General features: G+C 44.7%; 1 protein-coding gene across 1 annotated transcript; it reads right to left on the bottom strand.

Moving 5' to 3' along the window:
* Positions 1 to 1,604: 1,604 nt before the first annotated feature.
* On the bottom strand, positions 1,605 to 16,282 carry mgab (MAX dimerization protein MGA b). The gene is made up of 21 exons (XM_079290739.1): positions 15,487 to 16,282; positions 13,617 to 14,040; positions 13,364 to 13,463; positions 13,091 to 13,204; positions 12,879 to 13,004; positions 12,561 to 12,671; positions 12,001 to 12,442; positions 11,444 to 11,627; positions 10,264 to 10,501; positions 9,881 to 10,053; positions 9,546 to 9,762; positions 9,163 to 9,389; positions 8,794 to 9,036; positions 8,190 to 8,451; positions 5,923 to 6,548; positions 5,687 to 5,784; positions 5,536 to 5,581; positions 5,218 to 5,361; positions 4,439 to 4,550; positions 3,478 to 4,083; positions 1,605 to 3,380 (listed from the first exon to the last, which is right to left on the bottom strand). The coding sequence occupies exons 1-21, from the start codon at positions 16,134 to 16,136 to the stop codon at positions 2,413 to 2,415; spliced, it is 6,111 nt and encodes a 2,036-aa protein (XP_079146865.1). The 5' UTR covers positions 16,137 to 16,282; the 3' UTR covers positions 1,605 to 2,412.
* Positions 16,283 to 21,383: the final 5,101 nt, after the last annotated feature.

Below are 21,383 nucleotides of genomic sequence, written 5' to 3'. Positions count from 1 at the left end.
AATCTCTTGAGTGGGTTTACTGTTCTCCGTCTGCTGTCTCCTGCCGCTTCGCATCAAGCGCTCCTGCTGCAGCCTCCCACCACCTCTGGACTGATGTCAACTTGTCCCATGGCTGAGATGTGCACTGACAGAGGAGGGGTGGGGGGTGGGGGTGGCCTGCATGCCATCATTAGATGGATCTCAACCTGCACCGGGTCTCGTGATTACGTCAATGATTGCTTTTGTTGCTGTCGTGTACCTGTGATTTAATGGGATTACAGAGAGAATTTGGGTATTTGGGTCACAATCTTTTGTTTGGGCTGCTGATTTGACGATAAAAACGCATATTTTAAATGCATAATAGTACACTTGTTCTTTTAGACTATGTGCAAATTGGCTTAACTTAAAGTCAGTCTTCTTTTTGTTTGGGGTAATGAATCATTACATCAACCAATCAGTAGCTGTTTGTTTCCAAACATAGTGTTTCGCACTGTCCTACGTTATCTAACACAATCTAAAGTCAGGTTATAACATTATTTTAAGTCTGAGTTTGACATGTAAGATGTCATTTGCATTGAAAAGAAGCACGTGCTGTCCCTGATTAGGCTTCCTGTAAAAAAACAGACCACGCCCCCCATTGACGCCAGACCAATCACAATCATTGTACCGGTACTCCCTATATATGTAACACAGCTAATCACTATTAAACTTTGGGATATATGTCTGCACAAGGACTGCTGATTTTATTCTTTCTTTGTAAAGTAAATTATATATAAAATCATATATATTTATATATTTTTAAACATATAAATATAAATGTATTGTTTTTTTTACAAATAAATAATCCTTATGAGCAGTTATTCCCAAAGATCAGTTTGGGACCCACAGGTGGTTTGAAGGAGATTTTACGAGGGTCACCAAATACATTTTGGAGCGCATATTCCGTTATTCTGAGATAGATTGTTAACTCTGCACAAATGTATTGATTTGGTCTCTTTTATAAAGTACTTAACATGTATATGTTTTCAATAACACATGCATATGACGTTTTGATACATCCAAACGTATCGCTACGCATATCAAGATTAATATAAGGTGATGTGGAAATTGCAGTAAAAATGGTCAGTGACCATAAAAGACCTATTTTTAATTGGGTCGTGATGGTTTGTCATTCTTATAAAGTGGCTTCCCAGAAAAAACATTTAGGAAACACTGATCAATAGTAACGTTGCAGTTATTAGTAAGAGCACCGAAGCTGCACTAAAAATTACACCGAAAATAAGCTCGAGACGTCATTGCTCTTCACCCTCGTTTCCTTCAGAAATCTATCACAGCAGGCATATCTGCTTTAACTGCTGACAGGACAGTTAACCGAGGCGCGTTATCATGAACAGGTGATTAGGCGTACTGATTTGTTCTATTGAGTATGATCTGCCCTCGTGAGAGGCCCCTATTTCTGCTGTTTAAACAATTGGGTAATGCGCTTCAAGGTACAAGTCATCTTTTAGACAAATGTTCCTTCCATTTACAAAAACAGATAAATTCTCTTCTTAAAAAAACAAACAAGAAATGAATACAGAAGTGCGTAGTGAATGCATGTCGTTTTTATTGATTTTGAAGGCCACATTATTTTTCACATTTTTAATTGAACAGAAGTAGCAACCAGTGTTTCAAAATCATCCACAAAGTAAATGTATATTGCGATAAAAAAAAAAAAAAGAATACAATATTTACAGAAGGTTCTTTTCATAGACACAGTATATGGCTAATAGCTTTATTTCTTGATTGCTTCTGACACATCAGGTTTATGTGCACGTTACTGAGCTCACTCCCCAGAACACAGACCACTATACACACACACACTACAGCAACGAGATCATGGGTGCTTTCTACCAACAAACATAAAGTGCTACTACATATGATTTCCACTGAGTTAATAACGGAAAACTTTCAAAAAGGGATACAGGCATCAAACTAGCTCTCGGTAAGAAACGACATAGGTTAACATGAGTTAATGAAGCAGTATTGGAACTGTAACCTGTAGTCATATTTCTATTTGCATAGGACAGATCAGCAACAAAGGAGTTCAACAAAAATCATGATTTGAATAAATCTCCATTTGCCATTTCTGACGAAAAGTGAACAACAATGTAGGTGACAGAAATGTATCTTAGAAAACATATCAAAGCTGAATGTGGGAGTTTATTATCATCGTTCATACATTCAGCAGGTCAATTAATGCTTTCTCTTCGCGTCTTTATACCAAAAAACTTCTCTCTAGTATGAAAAAAGGTCCACTGAGTTTTGTGCCAACGCGTACAGAAAGGAGCAGCTCTGAGACGACCGGAGGTCTGACTACTCTGTGTGTGTGTGTGTGTGTGTGTGTGTGTGTGTGTGTGTGTGCGCGTTCTGCAGCTACAGAAGATATGACGACTATTCAGACTCAGATTCGGCCTTAGATTCGGCCTCCGATTCGGCCTCAGATTCAAGCTCTGGTTCCAGTTCCTTTTCTACGTCTATCCAGGAGCGCTTCTTTGCACTGGGGAAGTCCTTCCCTAAAGCGCCTCGGGTTAGTGGCCGAGATGTGTTGACATTTCTAAGCGACGGGGTCTTTGCGGGACCTTCCTTGGGTTTGGAATCGGGGCTTTTAGAACCGCGAGAAAGTCGGTCAGGGCTGTCCTCCGTGGAGTTGGATGGAATACTTCTTGCTTGCGCAACCAGAGGACTCCACAGCGGTGGAGTCTTCTTCTTCGGGGGCCTTCCTTTGCCTCGTTTCACTGGCACGGGGGTGTCACCGGCCGTTCCTGGGGAGCCCCCAGCTGGTGTCTCGGTCAACTTCGAAGTCAGTTTTTCGGTTTGTCTCCCTTCGACCAGAAGAGATGTTTCCCTTTTACTGGCGTCTTTTACCCCCGTATATTTTTTACTCGTACCAACAGGGGTCACGGGGGGCTTTCGGGGCCTGCCTCTGCAGCGGCTGACTACAGGGGGTCTGGGAGCAGGCGTGGCAGAAGCAGGAGCCTGTTTCACACGATTAAAACTCAAGCAGGCAGTTGACAGAGTTTTGTTCAAACCCACCGCTGTGCCCCCCTCCTCGCCGCTCTTCCCTGCTTGCAGAGCCACCAAAGGCATGAGGATTGATTTGTTAAGGAGGGTAAGCTCAGCCACGGGGGAGGTTGCACCTGAACGCTTTGGGTTGGACTCTGACGCTGGTACATTTTTCTCTTTCTCCAAAATATGATTGCTTCCGACATCTACAAGGCGGTCAAGTTCAGAACTGCCCATGTCTCCTTTCAGCAATGATTCCACATCAAAAGGTTTCTTATTAGCCAGAGAGCTAACTTCATCCTCCTGTCCCGTCTTCCTGGGTTCCATAACCGTGAGTGTATAGAAGCCATGACCAACTGTGAGAAGAGGGGGAAAATACACATGTAAGAAAATATAATTACACATAAATAAAGATCATTTGACTCACGGCCAGAGCGGGATGTCTTAACTTACGTGGTTTCAGAGATGAGGGAAGTATGATTCTGCCGTTTTTGGCCCGAATCAGAGGAAGAGAAAAGGACGGCGCGGGTTTAACGGGCGGCTTGCTGGAAGTGGGTGTTGTGGACGAAGACGAGGCTCCGTCCTGGGCGGCAGTGACCAGAAGTGTAGCCGCGGCAGAGCACTCCGGTTGGGGGGTGGGCACACTGACCTGTGCCGGGGCGCCAGGTTTCTCTTGTTGCTCCTCGGACTTCTTCTGATGTTGACCGCCTTGTGGTGGGGGAGCAGGGACCTCGACCCGGGCTGCAGAGGACGCTGATGGGGGCTTGGGTGGCTGTGTACTGGACTGGGTAAGACCCCTTTTTAGGTTGGACTGAAGCAGGGCCATCAGCTGCTTTTGGGCTGCATTCCTGAACGGTTTAGCCCGAGATGGAGCCCTGAAGAAGTCCGGCATTAACAGGGGTCTGGGCGCCAGCTGAGACGGAGGAGCAGTGGACTGTAGGAGAGCGGCTTTGGACTGGAGCAGATTGGAGAAGAAAGGCTTCCATTGAGTCTTTTCTTTCATTTTCTGCCTCTCGCAGATCTCCTTCAGCTTGTTTTTAATCAGCATGTCCGACTTTCCTAAAAAAATAAAAAGGGAATCTTATAAGACACAAGTCACCAAAAAAAAAAAAAAGGTACAGGCCGGGTCAGCCTTACTGCTATCACATATTCTGGGCATCCAGACATGAGCAATGGAAAGTGCTGTTATTCACAGAAACAACTGTGTTGTGCTTCTCATTCATGATCATCAGATAAAAACTTTGCAGTAGATATCTAACCATCATCATGTCAAGTACAAGATGTTTCACACGAGGACCTTTTGTTCTGGAGAACAAGCTTCAACTAATTCTCTACGACAGATTTCCATTTGAATGGTTCATGAATCAGCACAAAGCGAGACTCAAGAACAACAGAAACAACAAACTGTGCATACCAGACAAAAGAGAAAGCTCCTTCAGATAGAGGGACTGCATGCGAGTCAGCCTCCTCTTCTCCTCCTCCAGACACCGGGACGTCTCAACCAGATTTTGGATTTCTTCCACGGCCTGCAAACACGACACAACAGAGAAGACGAGAGTGAAGACCGGGAGCCGGAGCTCTTTTGTTAAACTTGTGTCGTTCTAAATTATTTATCTGTGGGCAGCCTCACACATCTCAAGCATTCATGGATTTGGACCTTCTTTGTTGTGAACAGTTACTCTTCATTCTTTTTTGATGCTAATTGATGGAACAACACGTTGTATAGAAAGAATTACAACACTTGATGTGGACATTAGAGGGCACTCAATTACTCCGCCAATCACAGTTAACTTTGAGACAGTTCATGTGAGTAGATTTGTTAAAACAGTGCGTTTTTTTGGGAGTAGGGTTAAAGTGAGATTAGTTAAGTATGCATGTAGAGCATGTGTAGAAGTGGTAAATCAAACCTGTCTCAAACAAGTTCAAATGTTTACTGCCGATTTGTTTTGCAAACGTTAATGTCAACTTAAACCAATGAACTTGGGGTGGCAGAAATTACATTTTCTGGCGATGTTCACTACAGTCATAATTATTTAAAAAGGCCCTGAAAGGAACAATGTTCTGCCAAAGTTCAAACCGTTTTGGTTATTTTACACGATTGATTTCTGTGTTTTTTGTTTCATCTGAGCTCTTCTCACTGGTGGAAACAGTTTTTCCTTGTAATTTCTGGCCCGTCATAGCTGTGGTACTGACCATTGAGAGGACGTGGAGCCGAGGGACCCGGTCGTCTTTCGTCAGGACAGCCTGGAGTTTGTCAAAGAGGGTCCGCTGTTCACAGCGTCTTTGCCTTTCTAGCTCCGTGTGGTTCCTCCGCCTCCTACAATCCTCCGTTTTATCCTGGAATAGAGACGATATTGAATGCAAATAGCGACACTACTCTCTCTTACACTTTATATTCACAAGCACAAAGGCAGACGCTATTAGCACCATGTGTCAGAATATAAACGATAGATGCTGTATGTGTACATGTATGTGTATTTATCCTAAACCGAATATCTGTCGGTGTTGTACCTGGACGTTGAGTTTCTTTGTTGATCCCAAACCGTCGCTGGAATCTCTGAGCGTATGGAAGAATGGAACAAAACTTTGAGGGACAAAATTCATGCATTGGCAAAAAATACGCACAGGACCACACATGGTGTATTTCGTTGACATGTATTACCCAGGCTCCTTTCGTGCCGTGCGGACAACTTCTTTCATTTGAGCGATGGCCACTTCTTTTCTTACTTCTTCTACGGTCTCGATGTCCACCACCTCATCCTGAAAAAAAACCAACAACATCCCATTTTAAAATCTGACACAATAACTACAACATTCACAGGAGTAGATATGCAGATTTGTTTTGCATTGTCATTTTAGAACAAGAAACAAAAGACATTTCTTATTCCTCACACTTACATCTTCGTCAACCCCTCCAGAGTAGTCTGAGGAGTCGGAGTCGGAGTCAGAGCTCAAGTCCTCTGAAGCGATGTCCGGATTTGATTCCACCTGCCTGCTGTTGGTTTCATCATTCTCCTGTGATGGTATCTTCACATCACACAGCAGCTCAGGGGAGGGTCCAGGCTGCACTGAAGTGCTGCTGGGCAGGTCCTTAGCTGCGGCACAAGTCTTCAAACCAAGCCACTTTGCATCTGAATCAGCTGGCGAGTGGTCAAAATTAACCACGGCATCTTTTTGTGGCCGGGCTTTATCCACAGCAGGCACGTTTGTAGTGTTCACAGCTTCTGAGGCGGCTCCATGATTTGGGAGCGCAATGAGGGTGAAGCCCCCGGGCAGGGTAATGCCTGGCAACTTCTGGCCTCTGGTGCCCTGGTTAGCCGGAGGGCAGATCCTGAATGAGTAGGTGCCGCTCTGTCCTAAGAAGCTGGGCGTTTTCAGAGCCGGGGATACGGTGAGAGAGACGGGCGAGGACGTGGAGCTGTTCTGGAAGGGCCTGACCGAGCCGCGTATGCCCGAGGCGAGAGGGTCGACGGTGGAGGATTCGATGGATCCCTTCATCCCAACGTCTGGCAGGAATATCTGAACTGCAGAAACAAAACAACGCAGGGTGGTGAGACAAAGAGACAACAACCGTACTTCAACATACCGGCTTGATTTTGATATACCGTACTTTCCGGACTATAGAGCGCACCGGTATATGGGCCGCACCAGCCGACTTTTAAAAGAAAAAAAGAATTTGTACATAGATAAGCCGCACTGGTCTATAAGCCGCAGGTGCCCCCGTTGAACAGCAAGATGCTTTCAACAGTACTAAAGTTGTCTTCTTCTATGAACATCATAACATGTTGCTAGCTTCTAAGTGTTTTTTTTTACAGTTCTACAAAACTTGTTCGACAAAACATTTATTTCTCTCACTCAAAAACACGCACACAAAAAACCTCTTGAACAAGTTTTGTAGAACAAGTTTTGTAGAACTGTAAAAAAAAACTGTAAAAAAAAAAAAAAAAAACTGTAGAAAACCGAGTCTGCATTTGGGTCCTTGAACACACCACATCATGAACCGGGGCAAATCCGCCCTTGAGCTTGCGTTGTTGTCCTCATTGCGCTGTCCCCTTAATCTCATAGTATCCCAGCCTTTCAGAACCCGTTGGTGAAGGTGGATTCTTTCACACTGTTCCGCGCTGTTAGGATCCACTGGCAGACTTGAGAAAAAGCTGATCTTCTCTGCTCATAGCTCTGAATAGCATTTACGGCTAACTGGCTTGGCCAGTTGCTGTTAGCACAACAGCTATTCAGAGCTATGAGCAACAACAGTTATTGCCTCATTGCTTTTCGTTTGGTAGCCGTGAGAGACCTTAGTCTGTAATGCAAGTATGTCTCCATGAAAAGATGTACAAAGATATGTTATATATTCGCTAATGCTAATCGCGGTTCGCATTTCCCCATTGGCCGTAATGTTAAAATTAGCTTAGAAGCTAGCGAGTCGGCCATGTACTGTTAAAAGCATCTTGCCGTTCAACCTTTTTTGTTAACAGTCCTAGTGAGAGGTAGGTCAAAGGTACTTCATCCATATTGTAGCGACCCTGTCAGTAACAGCTGGTAGCAGAGGGGTTGCTGGTAGCAACTGTTCTGTGTCGGGAGCTAGTAAATGTTGTGTTAGACCGGAACCGGAAGTTGCGGTTGTTGTGGCGGAGAAAAGCTACGGAAAAATCCGTATATAAAGCGCACCGGACTATAAGCGTGTCCGGTGCGTGGGGTAAAAAGTAGCGGCTTATAGTCGGAAAAGTACGGTATTTAGACATTTAAAGTTGTTTAATCCTAAGCATGTTTCCGTTAATTAATTAATATGACATTAGGGATATTAGCACAGTTTGACCTGATGTAGATACATCTCAGTCTTTGTGTTTATACCAGTAACTACTGAAAGAGAGCAAGATTAGGGCTTCTGAGCGCAACATAGACGCGAAGTTTGTGAGTATCCTCTTCCCTCCTCCTCACTGTTACGGTCCTGGTATTATTTATCCGTTAGAATCTAGATTTCTGAGCACACGTATGTAGGTGGTGGTGGTTTGATTTGCTTGGATGGTTTCAATGGTCAGTAGTAGCTGTAGGTATGTCTGTGTTGGCAGGTTCTCGAGTTGATTACTCTCCCCTCCTTTTGTGAAGAAATCAGTTTCAAGCTACGGTGTTAGTGGCGGAGTGCAGGAACAGAGAGACGAGTTTACCTGGAGGCTGTTTCGATGGCTTCAGATCAGCGGTTTTCCTTGCAGTTGGAACTGGAGGGACCACGGTGCCAGCAGCCTTTATGTGCGGCGCATCAGGAGTGGGGATTTTGTTAGTAGGGTTGGATTTCCGAGAGACTTTAAGAGAAATGCCGCCGGGAGGATGCAGTCGGCCTGTGACGAATGCTGCGAGGCGGTTGGCTGGATGTAGAGATCCCATGTTCCCCAGCAACAGTCTGGCCTGATTGTAGGATTTATCATTCACCTGCAAAGCAAGAAATACAATGATAGTACAGTGAGTGCAAGTCATGTTTTACAAGGTAAACCATATATACTTTATATCGTGGCCAAACCTGTCAAGGGCCATGGGGCCCCAAAAATACTTTTTAAACATTGACATACATTGGAAAAGAGAAGACTGTATCTCAGTGGATGGATTTGTTTTTGGGTGAATCAACTTCCCGTTCATGAATGAGCCCGAGAGGCTGGACAGAGGGATGGGATGCGGGGTTAAAGGATGCTTGCACTTTTTGGCAGCAGGCAAAACCATAGAAATATACCCAGCCCTAATAGTGTTATAAATAAATGGTATTCCCTTCAGACTGACCTGTATAAGTCCATAAGCTTGGCAGCCAACAGGTTTGGTCCTGGCCTTCAGTCTGCCAGCAGGTAACACTCCACTCAGAAATGGTGTGACTCCAAAGCGCACATCTGACTCTCCATTTGGGCAATCGTCCCCTTCTGCATCCATGTCCCCGTCGAAGCTTTTATCGGGCTGCTTTTCCTCATCGCTGTCATCGAATTCATCTTCCTCAGTGTCACTGGCTTTTGACGGTTTACTGATACGTAACTAGAAGAAGGGGAGGTAGAGCAGGACAAATACTACATAAGAGCTCATAATATTGAGAGGCTGGTCCAATAAGGCAATTTAAATCACTCGTTACTGCCACAGAGAAGCGTTGCTCCTCAGACTCACCCTGTAGGTGAGGAAGGAGCCGCTGGGCGTCTTCATGAAGATCTTGGCGACCGGGTGGACGCGGTACGGTCCTACCCAGAAGCGTCGAGACAGCCTATTCTGATTCATGCGCTGACATAAAGCTTCCAGGACCATTTTGCGGTCCTTTACCCACTTACACGCCGACTGGATCTCAATTTGCTTTTTCGCTTCTTTTTCACCGGATGCGATTCCCTCAGAGACCCTTCCTGCCGGGGGACATAATCAACGTGGTTGTGTTTACCAACAAATAGCAGAATATCTTTAATATCACACAGTCACGGGGTAGGAAACCAAAAACAAACACAAAAGAACGAGGATTTAAGGATTTTAGTACACTTATTACATCTTCTTTGTTTCCGTACCTGCTTTTGTAACCAGTCGAGCACCGCAGGGCTTTTTGGGCAGGTCATCAGTGGTTGTTTTCTGTTGTTTTGCTGTTGTGATTCGTGCCGAAACATCAAGGATCTTGGGCTCAAGTCTGAGTTCAGGGGGAGGCTTGCTGTTGAACTCCCTTACGCGCGCACACGTCATCATGCTCTCAAAGTATTTATACACCGGATCCTTATCCTCTTCTCGAATCTGCAATGATTTTCATTTTGGTTAAAAATAACAAAAAGGGAAAAACAGTGTAATGCATGAATCAAATACTTTTAGTTCTAAAGTGTTATCAATAAGATTTAATAATAATGTATTTTACCGGTTGAGTTAGTCGAGCTCCACTGGTGCGTTTCTTTCCAGGAGCCAGACACGGTGGAGCAGTTTTGGGGATGAAGAGTGGTTCAGGATCCACTTCGTGAGTGCTGCAGTCCCACAGTCTATTAGCGTGAGAGCCCGGGTGAGGCTGGACCATATGTTCCATATTAGTCATAGCTGGGGAGGGATAAAAGCATCTCATTGACACTTCTGAGTTACAGAGGGTCGGCAACCAAACTGAGCAGGCAACAAAAGCTACAAAAATCTCTTCAAAATGTACGAGAGTTCAGTGATAAAAACAGATATGTAGGTATTAAGTCTATTCATCCTGAAACCACAATCGCAGAGCCACAAAGAACAGAGGGTATCAGAATAACTTGATCTTACAGTAAACAGGTTGGATCAGCGCTTCTCTCTCCCCCGCGCTCAACTGCTTGATGATCTTGCGTTTGAAGCAGGCGCAGCCGAACATGCATTCGGGCCGCCGGCAGTGGAAGGGAGCTCTGTTCAGATGCTGGAGACTCGAACACACGCAGCCCAGCGTGCAGAACTCCTGACCGCATTCAGGTCCCGTCGGTGTATACGTTGGATACTTGGTTACTTTCCAGACCTGACTGGGCAGCATCTGATGAAAAAGGAAGAGGAGAGGCATCAAAACTATTTCAAATGTGTGTATGACGTGTCGATTTGTGTGTATGTTGTGAGCATTGTTGTCCTCTTACTTAAGCCACGCTCAGAGGACAGGAGTTTTAAATCCTAACCACTTTTAAAATGTGGTTGCTTAACACACACACACACAAAGGAGCATCTCCACAGATGTTCTTCTCTCTAATCTCAAACATGCACACACTACAAGATTTGAAAATAATGGCACATCACACATTAGAGGATATTATCAAGATTATCGTGCCAGAGGGAGCAACGCACCACCTCCCGAGATCTCACGAGGAAGCAGATGTAAATGAAACAGAGACTGACGCTGCGCTACAACTTGCTGTAGTGATCCTCTGCAGTGAGAAAAACAAACAGAAAGCAGAAGGCTGAACGAGTCTGGGTGAGAAAAAGAGACGCGGTCAACACAGGTGGTCTGTTCTGCAGCGAGAACTGAAGGTGAGATTCTAACTGGCAGTTTTAATATCTGTCAACAGAAGTGTGTTAGCCAACGTTAGCCTCAAGGGTAAGAACATTTACACGTTTCTTGGAAACACTGTCAGCTGCCCCAGCTCGTCTCTCTCGTTGGTTATTATGGTCCCGCTCGGATGTATTGACGTTATCATCCAGATTTTAAGTGTTTGCAATGATCTGGGCGGCACGAAGCCCCTGGAAGAGCGCAGGGCTTTGAAGCTAATTTGACATGGTGGCCATACGGTGGAATTAAATGTACGAGTCCGTCATGAATCGGAGTCCGTGGTGGTGAGTCCGTGGTGAAATCGGCCCAAAACTCCTGTTGTCGGAGCTCCGTTTCACCAATTTACATGACATTTAAAGCACGTCAGCAGCATCGTTAATATCAAAGGACACTGTAAACGGACCCTACGAGAGAACACTTGTTCAGTATGTTGCACACCTGTTTAGTCAGCAAACCACCCAGAGCCACCGACAGTCGTTCTGTCGTGAGCTGAGTTCTGCTGAGACCCTGGTTCACGGCTCCGTGCTCCATCTGCATCAGTCGGCGCTGGAACTTAGTGAGGCCTGAAGGTCTGTGTGTCATCGCCGGGCTCTGGCCGAGTCCTGGCAGGTACGCGGATAATCTGAAGAGGCAGGACGATCTGATTAAAATACTATAGCAGGATTAAAAGGAGCAGTCAAACAGAAAGAAGCACTCTAAAAGCTTCATTTTATTTTAGCGATATGTATTTTGCAACATTCACACTTATACATATAAAATAAAAACATATGCTCATGGGTCACCATTGTCCTCGAATTTAAGACATCTGAAAGTGAGGAAATTAATAAATATAACCAGTAAAACTAGCATTTTTGCGACAAGTGGAAACTAATGGTAGAAAATAAATCGTGTAAAATGTACGTCTCTAGCTGTTTCATATTCATGTCATCAACAACACTGTGGCTGACTCATCAATATGTTAATCCCTGGAAGTGAAATTACAAACACACGCGTACCTCTGTGCTGCTGGCTGAGTGTGTGAAGACGCAGGCGGCTGCGACGACGCAGGCGGCTGCGACGACGCAGGCGGGTGTGTGGACCGGACTCCAGCCTGAACAGGGGTCTCGGGACTGGCCAGAGGAGGAGCCGGCGACGCAAGGGCAGAGTACAGGAGGGGTTTGTGGGACAGCGGGCAGGGCCTGTTGGCCCCCAGGGGGAATTTGGAAGCAGCTTTTCGATGCTTGAGTACGCTGTCCAGGGTCTTTACGTAGCTGGAGCTTTTGACAGGCAGCCGATAGGCCACAGAGTCCTCACAGTTTGTGGAGAAGGCCGCGGCTCGCTCACTGATGTACTGAGCTTCGCTCTCCAAGTACTCGTCCAACATGTTGCTGCAGAACGCAGAAAGGTTCTTCTGTGATCCTTTAGGAGAGGACGAATGAAGTCCCTTTGATCCGTCCACTAAAGGAAGAAGGAATCAGACACAAGTACACGCGGTTGGTTTCAGTACAGTCAATCACTTGGAAATTAGTCCCGTTGCATGATAAAAGAGACACTGTAGCTACAACAAGAAGCTTACCGTCACAGTTAGGAGACGTTTCTTTGTTTCTTATGAACTTGTTTCTCCATCCCTTTATTTTTGTCATGTCACTTGTCTTTCCTGTCCGTGACATGAAGGATAATTCTTTATCTGTGAAGGAATCAGCACAACAGTATTCAATGTTGCAGTGTTTATTGGTTTAAGTGCTACAGCAGAACACGAGTTTCTCAATTTCTTCTTTCAACACACATTTACACAAATCGACATAAATTTGTTACCTAAGACGTCGAGAACTCGCCCCGGCAGAACGTACCTTCAGTCAACATTCTCAAACTGTCAAAGATCAGTCCAACTTACCAGCAGGAGACAGAGCCCCAGCCTTGCTTTCTTCTGGCAGGTTTAGGGGAGGAAGTGGCAGATGAACCCTGAGATACTGCAGGTCGATGGACTTCATCGGGTCCAAGGAGCTCAACTTCATGCCCACTATAAAACAAAAAGTATCAACACTTTATCACTTTGTCTAGACTACGTAACCTCTGGGATGTTTATGTGCGTCTGTATGAACTCACCCTCCTGCAGCACAGGATGGATGACTTGTCTGTGTTTGAGAACCCGGAGGTCCTGCAGCAGGGTGGCCTCCAAGCGGGCAATCTTCTCCTCATCCGTCTCTGGAATCACGTCCGCTGTGATGTTTTCAGAGGGTCGTGCAGATGACATTTGATTAATTGTTAGTTAAATGAGGTGACAAGAGGTTAATGCATGAGTTTCATAACATGGGTATAACATCCACAGTATAACAGCTCAGACGTGAGCCACATGAAAGAGGTCTTTGCATTGCTTACCTTTTTCCATCCACTGCAGCGGTGTTAATGGGGATATTGGGGATGCTGCCGCTGGTGTGCTATTGGTTGGCTTGTCCCCGACGTGAACCTCAAGAGCTTCCTGTCACATTTAAAGACAATAAAAGCCTTAAAACACCCTGAAACTTTTACTACCACGCACCCAGAATCACTCTGGTATTCAACAACAACAGATAAGTGCAGAGCAACCTTTGCAGTCATTTGAGGCGTTCCACTAAATTTTCTACGGTTTTACCTTCGAAGTAAACGACACAAACAGCAGGCCCTCTACGTCATCCAGCTCTGGTTGCATAGCGACAGTCAATGATGGGCTGTGGAATACCGTGGGGGGGGCAGCTGCAGGTTTCCAGTCTCTTCCCCGCGAATTGGACCAATGTCTGTTGATCCTCTTCCTCCTCTTGTTGTACCCGGGTGACGACCCCGGGGTCGGCGTGGAGGTAGCAGGAGTGATGGCTACGGCAGCCTGAGGTTCTTCTTTGGGCTCGACAAGCGGATGGTGATTTTGGAAAAGAACGAGCTCACCGAGGGCTTGCTTGCCTCTTAGACAGTGGACGTACGGGTCGTCCTTGGTGGAGGAGGTAGTAGACATGATGGGCTTCAGGACCAGTCGGGTCCTTTGCTCATTTGAGAGAGAAGTAGAGACGGCGGGAGTCTTTGTGCTGTAAGACAGTGAAAAAGATGTTTCTGATGATCTCAGTAGGTGATTCCAGCAGTTTAACTGATGTAAGACCACCCGTTTCCCCGGCGTATGTCTCTGTACGCGCTGTTACGTAACATGTTTAGAGTCTAACATGCCCCGAATCCTAAACCTATCATGGGTAACAAAGGTTGGAAGAAAGACACAACGTCAGGCTTAGTGATTGATGACTTTCAGCCATCGGTGACAGACGATCGGCCAAGCCAGATCTCTGTAACGCGATCCAATACAACAGCCCCGCAATAAACGCTGACTTTGAAACTCCATCATTTGGGTTCAAAACACTTTTGAGGTGTTCTTGTTTAGCAAAAGTCCTGTTCTCAGTTTCCCCTGAAACACTGCGCTGGACTTCATCGTGTGTAAAGATGTTAGTTATTCAATCCATCCGCCGTAAATATGGTGGTTTCTTAAAGTGACCGGACAGAATTTATCCTCAACATGCTACACAGATGCACAATTGGGTTTAGGTTACTTTGAATACTTTGTTTGTATACCAGTTATAAGAGGATTGTTTATAGTATATGTTTTGGTGTACATTTGTGTGGCTGTATTTCCCCTCATGTTTCTTTTTAAAAAGCCTCATGTACAGGTGACGTAAAACAAACACTAAACACAGTGCATCTGGTCCCTGTGCATAAATGTTTGTTAATATTCTGAGGCTAGTGTGATGTCAAATAAACTAAAACAGCCAGTCTGACAACATTCTGTTACATCAAAATATAAAACGGTGCAAGAAAAAAGCAGCATGAATGAATTATTTTTGGTTGTGCAAGCTTTTCCAAAAGTTGCACATAGTCAAATACCAAATGTAGATACACTTCATGGCCACTTTATTAGGTACACCTAAAGAAATCTAATGCAATCCAGTGCAACAGCTCTGTCACATATTCTGCATTTATTAAGTTTATAATAGACTATATGTTTATTACAGTTGTTGTACTGCATTACATTGAAATGGGTTTCTCTGTAAAAGGGTACAACATTAGAAACACCTCGAGTGGATGACTGGCATGAAGCTATTAACTGTTTTAACACCGGCTTTATCCGCAAACTCCACAAATTTCATCTTCTATTCAGAGAAAACAAGATGGATAATAGCTCCATCACCTCTCTGGTTAAAATGTCAGAGAGAAAAAGGGAATTATATTCATCTTCTGTCGATGAAAAGATGGATCACGTCAAGGAGCTTAGCCGTTTTATATAAATAAATAAAAAGCTCCTTGGATTGTTCTGCTGGGTCTCCCTCTAAAGACGTGTCACTTCTTGGATAAAGAGACTGTAAATGTTACCATGAGAGAGGACCACCTCTGTGATTAAACAGTAATAACCAGTCATTTGTGAATATTAAGAAGTGTACATCAATGTGTTGCATACAGAACAAATACATAAAAACTAGATATAGACTCACCTCAGATCCACCACAACCTCCTCCTCCTCCTTCTTCTCGTCGGGTTCAGCAGGTGTTGAAACAGGAGGCTGAGTGTCCGTCAGCTGCACAGGTGGAGCCTCAGTAGCAACCCGGATCAGCCGGGTGTTGTTCCCGTCCTCCCGGAAGCCTTTCGCGAACGGATTGTGATTAATTTTCAGCTGGGTGATCCGAAAGTTCTGATAAGTCGTCACGGCCATGAACTCGGTTTGCAGAAAAGTGAAAGTCATGCTCTCTGGTCCCATAACCACCGGCTGGGCCGGCGTTGGTACGTCCCCGTCCGGGACGGGTATCACATGTAGCCGAGGAATGTAGCGATGCATGGAGTTTAGGAGTATATGACCGTCGAGGTCTTGAGGATGATTGGTCAGTTTGAGTTTGTAGAACGACACCAAGGTGCCCATCCACTCCGAGCCCAGACCGGGTGAGTAATGGTGGGAAAACGCCCGGCTCAGACCCTGGCCCTGGTCCGCCGGTCCGGTGATCTCCCATTTGGTTGAGCTCCAGCGGTACCTGTACGGGTCCGATGGAACAATGGAGAGGACCAAACTGTACTGCCGGTTTGGATCCAGACCAGACAGGCGATATCGGCAGTACGGGAACATGCGGCGCCCCGGTTTCGTGAGAATCATCTCCGTTCCACAGCCGTAGAACTGCTTCCACACGCTGTTGTTCTCCAGAGTGACACTGACACCTTTGAAGATCAGCACCGCGGGAAAGTTACTCACCGCGCCCGGTTTGCCATATGTGGTAGATGGCAACACAGGCGACGGCGGTGGTTCTGATATGCTGACGAGGCTCAACCCCGTGTCTGTTAGGGAGTCTGACGCCGACGCTATACATGAGGTAGCTGGGTTAGCTTCAGCGGGCGAAGAGAGAGCCGAGCTGCAGTCGTTACTTACCACGGAGGCGGCTTTCGTCTCAATCGTTGTCTCGCTCGGAAAAGGATCTGGCCTTGTGGTAGTCGGAACGGGCGGCGTTGCGGCCGGCTTGGCTGGGCTAGCTTCAGCGGGCGAAGAGAGAGCCGAGCTGCAGTCGTTACTTGCCACGGAGACGGCTTTCGTCTCAATCGTCGTCTCGCTCGGGAAAGGATCGGGCCTCGTGGTGGTTGGAACAGGCGGCGTTGCGGCCGGCTTGGCTGGGCTAGCTTCAGCGGGCGAAGAGAGAGCCGGGCTGCAGTCGTTACTTGCCACGGAGACGGCTTTCGTCTCAATCGTCGTCTCGCTCGGGAAAGGATCGGGCCTCGTGGTGGTCGGCTCGAGAGGAGTCGAGGACGGGACGGCCGTGGGAGGAGCTGGGGAGGGGATGTTAGTGGAGCTCCCCTCCTCATCCTCCAACGCATAGGGGTCCTCCATCGATGTGGGCTCAGATTCGGTGGCCGGCATCACCAACGGCTGTCCCACTTCATTTGATACCTGACAGAAAACGGTATGATTATAACAATGTTAACTAAACAGCACAGCAGTTTATTAAACATAAGGGATGAAATCAGATAGAAGATAAAAACGACAGCCAAATAAAACCCAGGCAAAAGCAAATACCATGCAAGAAATGTAAACATTTTAGCAGCCAATACATCCAAAAATGTGCAGTTCTACTTTTAAAAAAAAGGTTGTAAACAACCGTAGTAGTGTTATTTACTTCAGCCTTAAGAACTGACATTTAAAATGAATATATTTGATCATTTTTCAGATTCAGCATTGTTGTACCACAGTGCTACCTGTACCGGCTGCTGGTAAACATGCTCTAAATGTACAGTCAAAACCAAATATTATTCAAAATGTAAACAGTTCGTTTCTCACGTTGCTGGTTGTGTTGTAATCTATAGAGCACAACAGACCATATGTGAAGATGTCTCATTGAGTCAAACCAGAGCAACTTAAATAAATCAGCTCCTAATGGATGAAAAACTATGATTTATTTACAACCACGGGCCATTTCATACGTGGTTCTTCTAAGAGCTCGTGGTACCAATGGCTCAAAGGGAGTTTGAGCATTATTATTTTTTAAATGTAATATATAATTTCTCGACTGAGAGAAGTGGACTTTGTCTCCGCGAGGTGTGACCGACCAATAGCCTGCCTGGTCTCGCACAGCTGAGGACATGCATAGCTGAAATGCTCGGACAGGCCAGTGTGTTTTTTAAGTATCGATAACACCCTCAGAACGGGACGTTTTGTTTCTACCTGCACGTGCATACATGGTGAGATCAACCTCCGTCGACGACAGAGCACAAGCTAGTAACGTAAACAGTTCCCCTGAGGTCCTGCCCTCTCTGGGTCAATTTAATAATCACACCAGCACACAGATGTTGTGCACTAAAAAGGTGTTTACCGGTCGAACGAGGGCGTTAAATCGGTTGCTACCGGCGTGTTTACCGCCCAAACTCCCAGCTGTTCTCCCGTGTAACTATTTTGCATCCTTAAAAATAAAAAGAAGAAGCGCACACACACAAGGCCTCCCGCTCCTCCACTCACCAAGTTGGAAAAGTTGCAGGTTTCACTAACGCCTCACCTTTCCGTCGTCGAGGGTTACAAAAAGCCTCGTGGCCCGCGACGTCACGTCAATGTTTACGGTGAAAAACTCCACAACTGTTGCGCGTCGTCGTCGTTTAAACGGGGGCCTCGAGTGAATCCCTCGAACGTGAACACAAACTGGCAAATGGAGGCCGAGAGCCACGCCAAGTGTGCTCGTATCGACCGACCGACCGACCGACCCCGTGCGTGCACGCAAGTGAAGCCAAAGCGCATGCACAATATATCACCCCCCTCTCTCTCTTTCTCTTTCAATGGCGCGTGATTCCCGGGCCGCCAGCGCGAGGAGGAAAGCGGGAGTCCACCATCCCGGAGATCTTTTTTTTCTCGCTTTGCTCCCACCTCGAGCTTAGTCCGCGCGCGCAGGACAACTCTCAGCAAGTTTGCGCGAAAAACGTTTCGTTTTTAAAAATAATTCCTGATATGAACTGACTTTTATCTTCCTTTCCTTTTGTATTTCCTTCACTTCTTATCTAATTATCACCCTCATACAAACACACACACTCTCCTCTCTGTCCCTCTCGCGCTCTCACACACACACACACACACACACATCCGTGCTCTCGAGCGGTGACGTCACTCGTTCACCATGGCGGTTGAGCTCCAGCAGCCAATGCGCAGGCTCCCCTCCCGAGGACTTTACCGGACAGTTGTGTCATCATGGTGGGTCTGAGACGTTGACCCCAAACCACCGCTGACTCTTAAAAAAATTAAAAGTAGTATGTAGTAGTTAATGCCCCCCGCGCGACAATTAATTAAAAAATGTACCTGCATATTCTAAATCAATAACTTCAGGTTTACCTTCTCCAAAAAATGAAGCCGCAAAACAACGTCAACTGGCTTCTTTTCTTCTGATAAGATGGCGGCTAAATGCGAAATATGATAAATACTATAACGTTACTCAAACAAGCCAATCTATAGCAAATAATACGCTTTAATTTAAATGTGTAGTGTTAAGGACAGCTGGACACCAACTGAATGTCTCCTTTATGGGTTTGTAATATATATATTACCGGAAGTACATCATCCACCCAAAATAATGTCTAAACTTGTGAGATATTCCACATATTTGCCACCAAAAGCTCCTGCAGGGGACACTGGACTGGAAACTGACAAGTCGTATTATGACTGAGAAATAACAAAAATGGTGTCTAAATGTAAGTAACGAACGAAATGGAAGGAAGATGGCTCAGTTCAGGGGGGTTGGGCTCCAATGGCTCGATGTTTTAAGTAAAACATGTTTCAAGAAATAAAACATGGAATAAATATGGCGAGTGTGCATAACAGCTGTTGTGCATGAGTGCAAACATGGGTTTAACAGCTGATTCAGTGAAATATCATCTGCGCTGTTTGTGTTTTCATGTGTGAAATAAAACACAACAAACAACACCACATCTCGAAACATATTATAATCCGTTATAGGGTTATAGTTCGTCACACACAAATGGAAAAACTGAATTATGTCAACATCAGGAGTGATGTTTAAACCAACAGGGCGGGGTCTAACCGGGAGAACTAGGAAGTGGGGGAAAAAGCCCACGTGAACCTACCGATCTTTTGTGTTCCACGTGGGGATCTCGTGGAGACATGCTGCTGCACGTTCCTGTTGTGGAGCAGCAGTTTATCCTAAAACCTGTGCAGTTATGTGGCTTTGATAAAGTATTTAAAATATATATGTATTTGACAGTCAGGAATATACACTGAAAGGTTTTTACACGTGTCATATTAAGACAATAATCTGCAGGAGTAAAATATTAAGATTTTACACCATAGTAATTTTTCTATTTTTTCCAGTAACATGAAGTTGAAATGTTTTCAGAGGAACAGACAATTTATTTAAGTGTCAAACATAAAGGTATTTACTGTAGGCTACAACTTTAACAATATTAGACATTATATATGTGGAATATCTTAAATAATGAACTTCTTTTCTGGTAGAAAAATAAATAAATCAGGACGTTAGCCTACAATGGTGCAGACATATAACAGCTAAGTCTAAATAACGCTTATTTTTTATATTTTAATAGACCAACCCACATTATTACTATTTAACCACCACACGTTGACAGATTAAGTATTTTTAATATCTGCAGCAAATACAAAGATCCCATGGGCTCTTTATATTTGCTGCATAATAAATCACACTTAACTAAAGAGTTCTTATAGTGTAACAACTCTTCAGTAAGTGTGACTTTGTTTTCTACTTCCATGACAAACAACAAAGTGTATAGACAGCCACCTAATTGTAATGTCACTCATGTAAAATCAGAGGTGGCAGCACAGACAAAGAGCAGAGCACAGACTTTGAATGGCCTTTGTGAGCTTCTGTCACAACTGTCAAACCAAATTTAAAAACAATATTTAGTCTATCATCGCCTCTTTAAGACTGGTGTTAATAAGGGACTGCTTCTGAGTTTAGGCTTTGGCCATGATACAAAAGTGATCCGTATTTTGTCAGGATTATATTTGAAAACCCAAATTAAGATGACAAGGCAGAAGGAAAATAATGACCAATTCCTCAGACACTCGCACCTCATGGTGTTATTGAGTATCTTCTGTGGTTCATCATGTAATTTGAGGCTGTAAAGTTAATGTTAAAGTTTGCTGAGATACAGATTTAAAATCAATGTCGGCTCTCCTACATCTAAATGCATCTAACTAAACTGGTCACAGTAAAACCACGCCTAATATGTGGCACATCTTTTCAGCCATGTTACAAAAGCTTAAACTGCAAAAGAGAAGAGAGAAAGGTGACAACTTATTGTACTGCAGAAACTAATTATGTTGGTGTCTGTGCACAAGAGTTTATATACAAATGCAGCTGTGAAATTGCATTGAAAAATAAGCAAAGCAGAGGCTTTTTTGGCTCTGTAACGCATGAGATTTGCTTGCCCTCCTCCAACTGCCGGGCTGTAAAACAGCATCTCCAGGAGCCAAAACATTTGCTTTTACAGCCTAAAGAATGACAGTTCTCCAGTAGTTTTGTAATAAAAAAGGCCTTCAGGTTTTCTTATATAAATATGTAAAACTTGTCAAATAAAGTAAAAACTAGTAACTTTAAAATTAGATTTATAAAGGTCTAAAATTGCAATAAAGCTGTAGAAAGGTAATGAAATGTCTGAGCATGAAAGCATTTCTAAAAATAAACCTCTTCTCTCCCTGAACTAACTGAGCGACTTCAGTATCATAATATCATCCACAGTTTACAACAATAAAAAAATGGCATATCTTGGCAAGCAAAACGCGTACGTGATTTGTTTCAGCTTAATTATATTTTATCGCTAAAAACAATAAGAGCTCATCCCAATTTTAAAAAACACGTCCGGCCAGAAGGAAAGCTTTGAG

This window comes from Melanostigma gelatinosum, assembly GCF_949748355.1.
Source record: "Melanostigma gelatinosum genome assembly, chromosome: 19".
NCBI classification, from domain to species: domain Eukaryota; kingdom Metazoa; phylum Chordata; class Actinopteri; order Perciformes; family Zoarcidae; genus Melanostigma; species Melanostigma gelatinosum.
This window is presented reverse-complemented; position numbering and strand designations above follow the sequence as displayed.

What these genes read in the sequence shown, in the direction of transcription:
- mgab (XM_079290739.1), bottom strand. Translation starts at nt 16,136, where the DNA reads ATGATTCTCACGAAACCGGGGCGCCGCATGTTCCCGTACTGCCGATAT. An exon ending in AACGTCTCCTAACTGTGACG is followed by an intron (nt 12,443 to 12,560) that starts GTAAGCTTCTTG and finishes TTCTTCCTTTAG; the next exon opens with TGGACGGATCAAAGGGACTT. An exon ending in GCCATCGAAACAGCCTCCAG is followed by an intron (nt 6,549 to 8,189) that starts GTAAACTCGTCT and finishes TTGTTTCTGCAG; the next exon opens with TTCAGATATTCCTGCCAGAC.